The sequence below is a fragment of the Engystomops pustulosus genome, chromosome 7 (assembly GCF_040894005.1).
Source record: "Engystomops pustulosus chromosome 7, aEngPut4.maternal, whole genome shotgun sequence".
Taxonomy (NCBI): Eukaryota; Metazoa; Chordata; class Amphibia; order Anura; family Leptodactylidae; genus Engystomops; species Engystomops pustulosus.
The window spans coordinates 147,224,656-147,240,181 of record NC_092417.1 but is presented as its reverse complement, the minus strand read 5'-3'; the positions used below and the strand labels follow the sequence as shown (position 1 = coordinate 147,240,181).

The 15,526-nt window shown below is 39.8% G+C and overlaps 1 protein-coding gene across 1 annotated transcript in view; it reads right to left on the bottom strand.

Moving 5' to 3' along the window:
* LOC140070241 (mucin-6) overlaps positions 1-15,526 on the bottom strand; it is a 69,404-nt gene that overhangs the window by 25,457 nt on the left and 28,421 nt on the right. Inside the window, exons 20-33 of the mRNA XM_072116595.1 lie at positions 15,348-15,477; positions 14,325-14,574; positions 13,932-13,984; positions 13,737-13,843; positions 13,008-13,159; positions 12,676-12,817; positions 12,355-12,465; positions 12,069-12,254; positions 9,410-9,649; positions 9,065-9,221; positions 8,133-8,273; positions 7,364-7,426; positions 5,661-5,759; positions 4,928-4,954 (exon numbers count right to left, since the gene is read on the bottom strand). Coding sequence (XP_071972696.1) covers positions 4,928-4,954; positions 5,661-5,759; positions 7,364-7,426; positions 8,133-8,273; positions 9,065-9,221; positions 9,410-9,649; positions 12,069-12,254; positions 12,355-12,465; positions 12,676-12,817; positions 13,008-13,159; positions 13,737-13,843; positions 13,932-13,984; positions 14,325-14,574; positions 15,348-15,477 — 1,858 coding nt within the window. The remainder of the gene's footprint in view (positions 1-4,927; positions 4,955-5,660; positions 5,760-7,363; positions 7,427-8,132; positions 8,274-9,064; positions 9,222-9,409; positions 9,650-12,068; positions 12,255-12,354; positions 12,466-12,675; positions 12,818-13,007; positions 13,160-13,736; positions 13,844-13,931; positions 13,985-14,324; positions 14,575-15,347; positions 15,478-15,526) is intronic.

The following is a 15,526-nucleotide window of genomic DNA, read 5'->3' as shown; positions in this document are numbered from 1 at the left end:
TTATTGGGGGCACACTGCTGGACATTACATTAATGGGGGCACTGTGCTGGACATTACATTAATGGGGCACTGTTCTGAACATTACATTAATGGGGGCACTGTGCTGGACATTACATTAATGCTGGACATTACATTAATCGGAGGGGCTGCTGTGGACATTTCATTTATGAGGGGATACTACTAGACATTTAATTAGTGGTTGCATTTCCCACTATATGCTTCTATTCCAGTCAGTACGTTTTCCCACTTGGCTTATACAGTGGTAAACTTATACTCGTGTATATACGGTAATAAAAATAATAATAAGTTTCTGTGTGTAAGCAGGTGACAATTTTACTGTAACTGACTGTCGTATTTTTAAGGCGCAGTGTGGAAATGTGCTGCACGGTATAAAAGACATCTGGTGGCAAATTCAGCATGGATAAACCATGTACGGAAGAAGTGGTAATGAGGTCTTCTTCTTGATAGAGCAGATCAACACCTGTGAGGTACGAGATGTCACTAATGTCTGTGTCACTGACTTAGACTTGTGTGTGAGATTTATATATTCAACCAGTAAACATGTCATAGGTTATATGTACATATACATAAGTTTGCTGTCTTCTAAGTAAATGACATACATAGTTTAAAACTATATATATATATATATATATATATATATATATACACTCACCGGCCACTTTATTAGGTACACCTGTCCAACTGCTGGTTAACACTTAATTTCTAATCAGCCAATCACATGGCGGCAACTCAGTGCATTTAGGCATGTAGACATGGTCAAGACAATCTCCTGCAGTTCAAACCGAGCATCAGTATGGGGAAGAAAGGTGATTTGAGTGCCTTTGAACGTGGCATGGTTGTTGGTGCCAGAAGGGCTGGTCTGAGTATTTCAGAAACTGCTGATCTACTGGGATTTTCACGCACAACCATCTCTAGGGTTTACAGAGAATGGTCCGAAAAAGAAAAAAACATCCAGTGAGCGGCAGTTCTGTGGGCGGAAATGCCTTGTTGATGCCAGAGGTCAGAGGAGAATGGGCAGACTGGTTCGAGCTGATAGAAAGGCAACAGTGACTCAAATCGCCACCCGTTACAACCAAGGTAGGCAGAAGAGCATCTCTGAATGCACAGTACGTCAAATTTTGAGGCAGATGGGCTACAGCAGCAGAAGACCACACCGGGTGCCACTCCTTTCAGCTAAGAACAGGAAACTGAGGCTACAATTTGCACAAGCTCATCGAAATTGGACAGTAGAAGATTGGAAAAACGTTGCCTGGTCTGATGAGTCTCGATTTCTGCTGCAACATTCGGATGGTAGGGTCAGAATTTGGCGTCAACAACATGAAAGCATGGATCCATCCTGCCTTGTATCAACGGTTCAGGCTGGTGGTGGTGGTGTCATGGTGTGGGGAATATTTTCTTGGCACTCTTTGGGCCCCTTGATACAACGCCACAGCCTACCTGAGTATTGTTGCTGACCATGTCCATCCCTTTATGAGCACAATGTACCCTGTAACATCTGATGGCTACTTTCAGCAGGATAATGCTCCATGTCATAAAGCTGGAATCATCTCAGACTGGTTTCTTGAACATGACAATGAAGTCACTGGACTCAAATGGCCTCCACAGTCACCAGATCTCAATCCAATAGAGCATCTTTGGGATGTGGTGGAACAGGAGATTCGCATCATGGATGTGCAGCCGACAAATCTGCGGCAACTGTGTGATGCCATCATGTCAATATGGACCAAAATCTCTGAGGAGCTTCCAGCACCTTGTTGTATCTATGCCACGAAAAATTGAGGCAGTTCTGAAGGCAAAAGGGGGTCCAACCCGTTACTAGCATGGTGTACCTAATAAAGTGGCCGGTGAGTGTATATATATATTAAACTTTACAGAACTCAGCCACTTTTTGCCTTTAGGATGCGGCCATGTTTTCTTTTTTTTTTACCCGCTAAGTTCTAAAGCTGTAACTTTTGTATTTTTCCATGTATATCACTGGTTTATGGCTTGTTTACTGCGAAACAAGTTGTACTTTTCGGTGTTGTCTATTTTGGGAGCCTTTATTGTATTGATTTTTAATCAGGATGAAAAAAAACAGGCAAATTGTGGTATTTATTTTTTAATTTAAAATTGAGTGCCATTTATCGTTTGGAATAAATATTATGTTGGCCCAGATATATCATTGTGTCTGCCGTAGTTTTTTTTGTCTATGGAGCTTGCACATGTATTTATGAAGTGTTTGCGCCACTTTTGTGTCGTGGTTGCACCTTGTCCAACCCTTTAGGGGCTGGTAGTGCTTAGTCCGTGCCTCATTTATTACTGAGTTGTGAAACATTTCTGTTGCAACATCATGAAACAAAGCGCACCAAAGTTACAACAGACCAGATATACAAAGAGTGTGCAACAATATTGCATTATCTGGCACAACCTGCACATTAGTGCAGTAAGGCAGTTTGCAACCGTTTTCATATATTTGGGCCGTTATCTTTATTCTGTGGGTCAGTACGATTTGGAAGATACATTGGCACCCTCCAATCGTGGTGCGGAGGGTACCAATGCAGGGAGGGAAACATGTGGTGCATCTTAGACACTGCTATCAGTTAAGGCTGCAGTGTCTAAGGGGTAAAATAGCTGCTATCACAGAGTACTCCTACTTTTGCCTCTACAGAAGAAGCCTGGTCAGTATATGCCAAGCTCCTGTTGCAATCGCATGTGCTCTGAAGCAAAGATTTCCGTAACATTATAGTATGTATTGGTGCTTTCTAGCAGCCCTCACCATGACAGACTGGCTGAAGACAGGCTGTAGTTTCACGGCGGCAGGCACACGGGGCAGGGGGAATGTAACAGTATTTGAAGACAGACCACTGAGGGGCTCAGGTAGGAGCCCTTCTGGCTCATTAATTAACATAATTTAAAAAGCTGATTTTCAAAAGAAGGAGGCCATGGATAACTAATAGAAGAACATTACCACAGTCACAGTGCCTGGATGGATATATGAGTGTCCCTGGTTTATCCATGCTTGATTTTGATTGTATATTTTCTTTAAGAGGGTGTTTCATAAAGTTTTCGTTTTGTATTAAGACATATATGCTGACATTAAGATATATATATGATAACATATATATATATATTTGTTATCATGCTTGATTTTGATGGTAGATTTACTTCTACTCTCAGCCTGGCTATAGTATTCTATAAGCACCATCTTCTAGCAGAACAGTTTATTAGTCTCTGCTAGGAGAGATATGCCAAGGAAGGCAGAGAACACATTGGGGCAGATTTACTTACCCGATCCTGTCGCGATACAGCGGCACGTTCTGTGTGCAGGATTCGGGTCTTCCGGCGATTTACTAAGGTAGTTCCCCCCATGTCCACTAGATGTCGCTGCTGAGCTGAATTACATCGGAATGCACTGAAGTTCACCAAGCAAGGCCAGGTGCAAGTAAGCGCGTGTCAAGCGGTTTTTCCAAATCCGTCAGGTTTTCGTACGGCCACGCCCCCCGATTTCCATCGCGTGCATGTGCCGGCGCCGATGCGCCACAATCCGATCGCGTGCGCCAAAAACTCAGGGCAATTCAGGGAAAATCGGCGCAAAACTGAAAAATTCGGGTAACCCACGGGAAAAACGCGATTCGGGCCCTTAGTAAATGACTCCCAAAGGATTAAAGCTCACTGATCTGCATAAACAATCACACTACTAGAAAGCTTACTTTAAATGAGTACAGAAGGAGCTAAGCACTCAACTCTTGGTACAAGCAGCATAGAGCAGTTATAGAGCAGGTGGAGCTGAGCAGATTCTACATAGTGACCAATGGAAATATTTTTCAATATTAGTTATATTATTTATAGTTATTATTATTTAGTAAACAGGGTTTTTTTTTTTTCAACATAGTGATCACTAGCGTGTGCAACTTTTTCTTTTAACATGCAAAAAGTATCCCTGCTTCTCTCCATCACAGAGTTTCTGTGCCGCTGCTTGCAATGGTCTATCACATGTTACAGGTAAAAGTTATGGCATTATTGGCAACTCCAATACCACTGCCACTCATAGTTCCTTCTATCTTACCTTCAAAGACTGGATCCAGCACAACGTTTTCGTGATGTATCCTTACCTTTATTCAAAACTGAATCCAAGAAGCCTATTTCTTTAATGCGGTTAAACAATAAAACAAAAAAGTAACAACTTCTTCCTCCAAACCCATTGAAATATCTCACTGACAGAGAGCTGAAGCTCGATTGGCCTAAAACGAACTCTTCTGACCCTCTTATAAACGTGCTAAGCTTGGTGTGTGCGCAGTGGCAGACTAGGGTTTCTTGGGCTTGCAAGAAAAAATTATCCTGGGAACTTATCCTCCATTAACCCCTTGGAAATAAGGTCTAGTAGTCTTAGGGTCTTGTAGAGGATTGAAGACTTGGCCCACTGGAGGATCCCCTGGGAATCTGGTGGGCCAGTCCGACACTATATGCACATATTCTATGTTGGGAGAGTGGAGAATCCTGTCACTGGACACCTCTGGATGTAGCTTGTACATCTAAAAAGAAAAGGATTGGGCATGTAGAAATAGAGCAAGACGCACATTATTTATCCTTACGTCTGCTGGGATGATCTCTACATAACTAGGGAGGTCCAAATACTGTACATAACTTTCTAAGCATTGATCTGTTGTGTACAGTCAGCATCAAAGTGATTATAATCTAGGGTTTTCGGACAGTGGGGCTGATACGTCAAATGACAAATTTCAGCCAAGAATGGGATGCGGACATAAGTATATAGTTTGCTTATTCTCAAGTCTTGCCCAGTTTACCTTTTTAAATACTTTTTTTTGAGGATTATTATATTACCGTATATTATCCATATTATCTAATAGTTTTAGTTTTCAGATAGAAGACATATGATAGAAGTGGTAAGAAAAAGTAAAATACTTACAGGAAGAGAAAGTTGTAGGAGACAAAACTGTGGATGCAAAAAGTAAACTGTTAAATATGTAAAATAACTAATTTCTAGGTTATTTACATCAGATCTATACATCAGATCTATAGGGGTCTGACCTTAGCAACCCTGATGTGATGACATCAGCAGTTGCCAGACTTAGCACTAGTACATGTACAATGCACCAAACAGATGCCATTTGGGTAATTGCATCTTGGGTCCCATTTACGCAAGGAAATATAGTTGTACTAACTCAACTTGGCCCCTATACAGTGTTCAGAGCCTTCTATCTTTGACACTGTACACTTGGTGGCTGTTAATATCAGCTGATCAGTTGGGGTGCTGGATTTCGGAGCTCCACCAATCAAATGTTGGTGACCTATTCTAAAGATAAAGGGTGTGAAACCACTAATTTACTGAACAATAGGAGATGAAGCTTAGTGATAACTTTTCTATGGACTTTTAAAAATAACTAAAGGCGCGGCCACTTGTCATCCTGATTTACAAGGTGAGATCATGAGATACTCTTTAGTTGCGACCCTGTAAATAGAGTCTATTCCCGCTCCGGAGGAAATGTATGACTAGGCAAGGCTCCTCAGGTATGCTCCTCGAAGAGAAGTTGGACCATCATCTCTGCCTTTAGTGTCCAGCACAGGTAACTTAGTAAGCTATCAATATACCAAATAAAAGTCACTAAGTGTCAAAATACTGGAAAAAAAAGTGCACAAACCTTCTGTTGGAGAAGGAGATGGACTTGACACAGTTGATGATGTTGTTACCGGCACTGTAGGTGTTGTACTTGGTTCTGGTGTTGTACTTGTCGGTTCGGCTGCAAATAAAAAGTAAAACAAAAAAATCATATAATAGGAGATATAAATCTATTCTATGGAAAGATGGAAAGTCCTACAGATGTGTCCCCATACCTTATCTCCCACTATATAATATCCCTAATAAAAACCCTGCATGGACTGCAAATTAAATACAACCAGTGGGTGGACACACCTAGTCACATACAGTCCTCTTTTAGCTGATCATCTTTTGCTATCTAACAGCTCTGGGTATGTAGAGCCAAAGGAAAGAGTTATCAGGGCCACTGTAACTCTAATTATTCTTAGGCACTGTAATAAAAATCTATTACTTAAAGGGATGTCCTAAAATTAAATTATATAACCTGTCCCAATGATAAAGAAGAACTTGGGGTCCCATGGTTAAATGAGTGTACTGAAGAGAAATGGATTGCCATAGCACATGCTTGATCTGCCTCTTCATTTATTAGAGAACAGGACACCTGATTTTTTTTATTATCCTTATCATGTGGATTGGAGATGAGCGAATCAGCCATAAATTGGTTTGTAGAAGCTTTTTGTTTGCATTGGTCCAAACTGGAGTTGCTTTAATTGTCCTTGAAATTGGTATGTAAACCCCCTCTAATGAACTGAAACATAATTTTTTTTTAATTGCTCATATCTTGTTTTGTTAAAGAACATCTATAATCATATTTACTGATGGTGGATGTCCCAAACTTACTTGCTCGTTACCTCTGTCAAGGGATGACCTCGCTTTTGGTATGTCCAGGAACAACCGGAGTCTTTTAAAAAAGACTTTATAAGTATAATCAAATGAACCAGAGGCCTTTGGCTCCACCGCCTGAAAATATATGCATGCCCCCTCCGCGTTCATAGCAACCTGGTACCGCCCACCGATTGTGACATCGGTGGGCAGGTTGCTATGAACACGAAGGGAGTGCACATATATTAATCAGGTGTCGATCCGGCTCATTTGAATATATTTATAAAGTCTTTTTAAAAAGTATCTGGCTGTTCCTGGACATACTAAAAGCAAAGTCATCCCCTGACAGATGAAACAACTGGTTCTCTTAAGGAAAGGGAGCACTAAACCATCCACTAGTCTAGACTGGTGGTTTTTAGTCCCAAATCACACTGTTTGCAGTCTTTCCCTGGCCGCTTTAAAAAAAAAAAAAAACTTTATACTTACTGTACCTAAAGATGGGTCCGTAGCTCCATGTGCCTGTGCAGTGACTCGATGAAATTGGAGCAATACACTCTAGCTTTATTGTGCAACTGTTGTACATGCTCAGCAGATGTTTAATGAAGCACGGGTATAGTACACTAGCTTCTATGTGTGACTACACAGGCACAGGGAGCTCTGGAACATAGGTTTTTTTTATACACAGAGGGACTAGCTAAAGGGAACAATTTGAGACACTAAACCACTCGTCAGTAAGATATAGCGTCCCAAATCGCCCTTACAGGTTCTCTTTAATGGGATGAATAACAGTATTAGCTAAACAACAATTTGGAAGATTTGTCTGGAGTCAAAAAATGAGGTCATCATCAGCGCAAATTTTTATAGAATTAACTGTACTGTATAGGAAAAATACATTTTCATATGAATTAAAGAGCAACAACTTACTGCACGGGACACAAGTCTTTTTGGTTGGATCATAATAATTGTGAGGGCCGCATCTGTAGCATCCTGTGAGAAACAGAGTTTAGAGTATAAATAGATACTAATTAGTAAGGAATATATCATTGTGTTGTTATTGTATTATTAGTATATTAATAATAATAATAATAATACAGTAATATGGTTTGTAGCAGCCCAGTGTTCTGTTTACACATGCGATCAATGCCACCCATCAGATTACACATGCCAATCGAGGTGAGGGCAGTTTCACATTATTCCCTGATCAGTCTGTGATCACGGCCGTGACGAGCGCTGTGCCATGGACTGATCATTATGCTGGGGATTGAACTTGATGCATTATGTTGTTATATGATGCACAGATTTCTTATTTCCCCCATATGTAGCAGGGCCGATTGGGGAAATAAGAACTCTATGCATCATATATTAAGATAATGCACAGATATCAATCCCCAGCAAGTGATCAGTCTGTGGCACAGCACTCACCATGATTGTGGACTGATCACAAAGTAATGTGCAGCAGCCATAGCCTGTACGAAAATCAAATGGGAGGACATCTACTCAATGCTAACATTATACTCCTGTCTAATAGATATTGCCGACTTATTACCACATATTAGGTCACATATTAGGTCATGTGGTAAATGAGTATCCAACAGCAGCATATGGTCAGTATCAAACAATGAATGAAGCTATGACATATAACCCTTTCAATAAAAATGTTATCAATAATAAACCCACCATTTGGATACATTACCTTCACTATTTTGATGAGGGTAGGTGTGAGGCGCTGATGGACACTGGCAAGGCTGGTAGTGCCATGTACAATTTACATCTGGATTCAATTCCACACCGTTATCAGTGGTAATGTGGGTGTTTTGATAGTCACAGTAAACGGCTAAACAAGAAGATGGAGACGTAGGTAAGCGAAAATGGCAGAAATAAGAAACAGCATGTATAAAGCTCAGTAAATAATTATTAATATTTGATCTACCTATCTATCAAAACTAAACTAATTGTTGCTCATGGTTGACTTTCTTTCAGTTTTTTAAAAATTATTTATTATATTTGATATTTAATAGATCTTAGAAAGGGGGTGGCGACACACACCAGGAGGTGGGGGACAGAGGTGATCGGGCTGGAGTGAATGTGGATCGTGTACTTTTTTCTTATGTTCCTTTTCCCTCTATAAGGCCTAATATTTTTATTGATGAAGACACATGTAAACTACAGGCGGTCTCCTACTTAAGGACACCCGACTTACAGACAACCCCTAGTTACAGACGGACCCCTCTGCCCAGTGTGACCTGTGGTGAAGCTCTCTGGATGCTATTACTATAGTCCCAGACTGCAATGATCAGCTGTAAGGTGTCTGTAATGAAGCTTTATTGATAATCCCTGGTCACATCACAGCAAAATACTTTGAAACTCAAATTGGGGCAAAAAAAATCTTTGTATGGAGCTACTACTATAAAATATACAGTTTCGACTAACATACAAATTCAACTTAAGAACAAACCTATGGAACTTTGTACGCTTTTAAGCATATGGAAAATTAATTAAAGAGTACAAGACGTTTGGCAATGATTGATTGAGGTATATCATTAACCCTTTAACACGTAAAATCATGCAAATAAAATCCTGAACAAAGTGTCTATATATTCCATATAGCAGCATAACTGTACTTACGGCAAAAATCTGGTGTCCTCCAATCAACACAAACTCCAACAGCAAGGCAAGCCGCGGCATAGGCTTGAATGGCGTCACACAAACATTCACAGTCTCCTCCTGTATCACATGCACAAGCATCACTCAAACAAGCCTCATAGTAGTTCTGGTAATTCACCTGGAAGTAAAAAGAAAAGTTTCTGACCTGCTGCTCCGTTCCATCCTAAGGCAGCCACTTACACAATATACCTATAGGCAACAGATGCCAATCTATACCTAAGCAGGGGCATCTTCCAGAGGAAGGTTTGAAAGGCAATCGATTGGACAATAGTAAATAGGGTGTAAAAGATCTTATTAAACTCTCACCAGTTTATTGCATTGGCTAAATTTTGGAGAATGAAGGATGTTACAACTCTTTTCGCCCCAGGTCTTACGATGCGGATTTTGCGCACAGGCGTCCACAGTAGTGTTGACATCCATGCATGTCGGTCTGTCCTTCCATGAGTTAATGAACTCAAGTTGAGTGGAAGCCACATATTTGCTTCTTGTTTCAAAGTCATCCTTCATGTTTCCATTATAGTTTCCACAAAGACCACACACAGATTCCTAGTAAAGTGAACATTGAAAAATGATAATTAAAAGGATCAGCAGCTTATGGAAAATCATCAATCTATAGTTTCCTATTTATTTCCATTTATTTCCATTTTGTTGAGTAGATTAATACACTAATATAGTAGTATATTAATCTACTCAACAAAATGTCATAGTGTTGATCCAGAAGGAGACAAAGGCCCCACAGATCCAGGAGAATTCCATAGTCTCCTTGCTCTCACAAATGTTCCCCATCTATGTTCATGTTTTTCCTGTAGGAAAGGAGGGACATGCTATTTCTAGTGCCCCCCCACAAAAAAAAAACAAAACAAAACAATTGCTTAAGTAATAAAAAAAAATATTATTTACTTTTTAAAATTTTGAGCCTAAAATTTGGTTTACAGTAAAAATGTGATCCAAAAAATAATAATAAATTAAGAATCCCATATTTCTGTGAAAAAAAGATTTCTAAAAAAATAATGTTGCTCGACCCCACAAAAAATGAGGACCATTAAAAAAGGGTGCAAAAGCGGAAAATTCTGTCTGCTATCATTTTTGGGACTGTGCGACCTTTTGATCACTCTTTATAAATTTTTTTATATTTTTCAAAATGGCAAAAAAAATGCCATTTTTTTACTTTGGATGCTATTTTCCGTTACAGGGTTAAACGCAGTGAAAAACCGTTATTATATTTTGATATATCTGGCATTTTTGGATGCAGCGATACCTAATGTGTTTATGATTTTAACTGTTTATTTATATTTATATCAGTTCTCGGAAAAGGGGGGTGAATTGAATTTTTAGGTTTTTTTATTATAATTTTTTTAAAACTTTTTTTTATTTTTACTTTTACAATTTTTCAGACTCCCTAGGGCAGTGGTGGCGAACCTATGGCACTGGTGCCAGAGATGGCACTTAGAGACCTCTCTGTGGGCTCAGAGTTTGCCAGACATGGCTTCTTCCTGCAGTCTCTGGCAGTTCAAGTAGTGCCCTGCTATTTTAAAGTGACCCATCCTATGCTGCTTGGTCCTGTACGAAGAGTGAGAAGACGTGGACAGGGTCGGATTTGAGCTCAAAGATTCTGGTAGCAATAAGTTTGTTACTGCCTAAATTGCCGTGTTGGCACTTTGGGAAAAACTAGTGTGTTTTGGGTCTCATTTTGGGCACTCGATCTCTAAATGGTTTGCCATCACTGCCCTAGGGTACTCTAACCCTAGGCAGTCTGATTCATCCTATCATATACTGCCATACTACTGTATGGCAGTATATGTGGATTTTACTCCCCGTTCATTACAATGTGCCATTAGCACATTGTAATGCATGGGTTAAAACGAAGTAGCCTCGGGTATTCGGAACACCTGAGGCTACCATGGAGACGGATCACCACTCCCCGTGGCGTCATCGGGGAGCGACGATCCGCGACAAGATGGCGGCGCCCATGCGGCATTGCCGGCGGCGATCGAGGTGAAAACACCCGCGATCGGTGCTAGCACCGATTGCGGGTGTTACCGGTAAGCCTTTGCTGCAATATGCAGCAAAGACTTACCGGCTATGGAGAGGGCTCGGCCCGGTACAGCGCGCGTCGGGAAGGGGTTAACTAAGTAAATGATAAAACGTCCTGTTGCAGGGCAGGTTCTCCATAGAACAGAGGTGGAGAGCAGTCACATCTACAGACTGCAGAGTGTTTTTTTTTTTTTCCCCATAAATTTGTGTTTGGGTTTTATTCAGTATCTGTCAGGTTTAGAATCACCATGTAGAGGTAAGGACCATAGTATCTGTTATAGAGGTAAGGAGGTTGTAGTATGGTGGTATTATTCAGTCATGATGAAGTGATAACGGTAGAGGTCATAGTTTGGTGGTATTATTGAGGCACTAGAGGTAATGACAGTGGTCAAAGTGTGGCGATATTATTTAGTCATAATAAAGTGGTAACGGTGGAGGTCATGGTTTGGTAGTATTCAGTCATTAAGTGCTGGTAATGGTAGTGGTTATGGTTTGGTAGTATTATTCAGTCACCATGTAAAGGTAATAGCAGTGGTCATGGTTTGGCAGTACTATCTTCTACAGCTGTATGTTGGTGTTCGTCCAGTAACAGTATGGCAGTAAACTTAATCACCGTACATAAATACCAACTGTCTCATGAAACAAAGAAAGTTACATTTTTTTGGGGCCTAAATTGGACTTTTCCTATGGGGCCCCATGATTTATATGTACGCCCCTGCAAGGGTTCTCATATTTTGTAGATTACAATATCTCAAAAACATGGGTTCACAGGAATGTTCTACAAACACAGGACAATTTCTGAATGTCTCATTACAGTAAGCCTAGAGAAGATGATAGTGTTGTCCAGGGAATTGATGGGAATGATCGGTCAACAAAACAAGTACCGTATAACAATTGGTAATTTCTCTAATACCTTGATAGTACTACATACCGTGCCAAGCTTTAAGATCTTGATAAATAAGTTCATATTCTTGTTCCAAAGGATTGAGATGTAGAATTTATCAGGGATGGTGATATCAAACATGATGTTGAGGCTGTTGTTTTGTACGGCAATGTCCACATCAGGTGTATCTTGGGAGATGGTGTACTTTTCATCAAATAGCTTCAGCTCTGTGTTCTGCACCAATACACAGTCAAGTCAGTATAGCAATCTATCATTTCCTTTTAGGACTAGAGCAATTTTATGGTAGATGTAATATTTTACTATCTATCCTTACCCCAATGGTGATGATAATGGACCGCGAGCAGGTTGCTCCAGTGGTTCCACAGACCACATTTTCTGTGACTATTTTAAATGAAGACACTGATGTGTTCAATCCGCATCCATCCTAATTGTAAAGAAAGGAACATATTAGCCATAAGTACTTATATGAAGATAATTGTTTATATAGCATGTTAAATAACGAGGGTCCCACAGCTAGGTATGCTACCTCTTAGGCTAACTCCAACATCAAATACCCCTTTTCAATATCTACAGCTGTGGACCTCAACACAACAGCAGGGAAACACTAATGGATGAGAAGGTATAAAGATCTTACAGTGGCTAAGGTATATTCACAGTTCCCATCAAACAAGTATTGTTGTCCATCAAACGTCTTGATATGGCTCTCCCCAAACATCATACAGGTGGATGCACAGTTTGGAGTTTCCTCGCATTGCCAATGACCTCCACTGCAGGTGCTATTGAGGGAAAGTAGACCATTAAGGAGAAACTATTGGTGGAAATGTATGGTCAGAAAGTCCCTAAACAATTCAGTATACAGTAATTGTTGTCTATTCACAGAAATCTAGAAAAGCCCACTAGTGCAGATTGGTCTTTGACCTGATGTCACATTTTAATCCACATAGTACTGGACTTGGTTTCACTTACCAGCTCTGACATTCTCCATACATGGATTCTCCACTTTTGTAAGTGATGCCACCATATTCACAGGAACAGTCACTCTCTGCTACACAGCTGCCATCAAGATCCTCGTAAGTACCAGCTGGGCAGACACAACCAGCCTCACACTTGGTGGGTATCTATAAATACAAGTAGATAATTAGTAAGATCTATCTATGACCTATTTATCTATCTGTATATCATGACACCTGTTGATGGTCTGAGTGCCGATCTGAAAAGTGTTGTGTGTTGACAATAAAGATATTCTCTATGGAAGCAGCACCTCTTGATGTTCCATGTCCAATTTTGCATTGTGCAATAGATCCATTTATCTATCCCTGATTAAGGCTCCAGTCTGGAGGGGCCAAACCGTTATTGACATGTAGTAATAAAAGTACCCAGAGCTTTTTTTATCTGAAACCTTGGAGTGCTGCCATTTTTTTCCTATAATTTTGGGAGAACACCCGAGTAATATATTTTCAGTTAGTGCTCCTCTTTTCATTCATTTGTGGCTATTGATCTCATCTATCTATCTCTCAATTGTACTATTCTGTCTCTTTAGCTCCACTGAACAACATGTGCATCTTCAGCAAACATTAATGACAAAAATCTAAAGCTTGTAGTCAACCATGTAAACATAGCCTTATTGGGGAAGATTTTATTGCCTTTAAGACTTTTCGGAATAAACAGACCATACAGAATGAATGTGACACATACACAACGGATTCCAGTAGCCAGAAGCTGACATGTTGGGGCACAAGCTGCTCCGTATTTATCAGACATTGATCCGCAGGTTTTCATCACTTTTGGAGCCTCACAGGTTTCTAAGTAAAAATAGACAATGGAATTGTAAGAATATGGCTCTGATGTGACAAATGATATAAAACATTAGAATAAAATAAAGCTTAGTACCTTCAAAGTCAATCGGTTTTCCTATGCAGTTGAGTCTTCCACTGGCACAATAACTGCAAATAAGGCAGAAAATATTACAATATTAATCTATAAGGTTCTACAATAAATATACTACCAACATTGCAGTAGAGACATACAAAGTTGTTAACTTTGTCTACTTTGGACAGCCCATTCCATTTGGGAACAAAGATAGTACCAGAGTGGACACTCATAAGAACAGTTCCTTATATTGTGTAGTGGTTGAATTAACTAGCAACAATTTTAAAAGAGGCGTTAGAATTGAATCAGAAAATATTTGGATCCGATTCGCTGCCTGCAAATCTTCCAAATCTATGAACCAACTAATTGTTCACATCCCACAATAAATATTTAAATAGCCCAATCATTCCTTACCATGTAAGACCTTTGTAGACTGTTTGTTGGTTCGGCATTATCATAGTGTTTGCATCTAAGTAGCAGGGACATTGTGATTTTGGAACACATTGCTGTTTGTTGTCCAGGTACAGTCCCAGAGGACAGTTACAACCTTCAATAGGGATGTCATTGGGATAACATTCCAACTCCATATTAGAGAGAGACAGACAAGTGCGGCCACAAGTGCTGGTGTCATAGCTGAAGGTCTGGTTACCACTGCAGTTTATGGCTGGAGAAGGAGATATGAAATCATTGTAGATTATTACACTAGCGCTATAGAATGAACTCTACATATCTATAGCTATAGATGAGTCTATTACACTAGCGCTATAGAATGAACTCTACATATTTATAGCTATAGATGAGACTATTACACTAGCGCTATAGAATGAACTCTACATATCTATAAGTGAATAACGAGAGCATTCCGTGTTCTGCTGCATATCTACTAGATGGCAGTGTTGTACTTTACAATGCACATCATATTTTCACTCTATGGTAAAGGACAGACACAGAACTAATATACACATATTGAAACTGGCAACACCAAGTTATACTAGGTTGTATTTGCCTCACAAAATATTCTTTCATAACTTTTGATGAGTAAAGATATTGCAAGATATATGACCAATGTCTGATTGGCAGAAGAATATTCCCTGTAGGCCAAGAAGTCAGTCAACTACAGTCAATTATGGCCTTGAAGAAAAGCTAAGCAGAGCCAACAAAAATGAAGTAGCGCTTGACTTTCTGTGCATAACTTTCTCTATGTTTTAGTAATCAAGGGTTCTGTAAAACTAATAAATTATCTATCCCAACGATTTGTTAATATATGTCTGATCACTAGGATCCTTCCAGCTCATTCACAGGATCCTACGGATTTCATTTGTGTCATCACTTGGGTGCCCCACTGTCACATCCCCTGAGAGCAGATAAGTTCTGTTTTGTTATTAGAAAAGCACAATCCCCCTAATTAACGCCCTAAAATAAGAATTTATCACATACTGCAGTTGGTGAAGGTCCTCCAATTCTTGAGGATGATTCCTTTGGCTGCACAAGCCCGGGCATAAGATCCCAGAGCCGAGCAGATGAAGTTAACAGTTTCTTGATAGTTGCAAGCTTCATAGACACATCTCTAAAAATAATAAAAGATGTAGAGAATATTCATATTACAGCTGAAAATC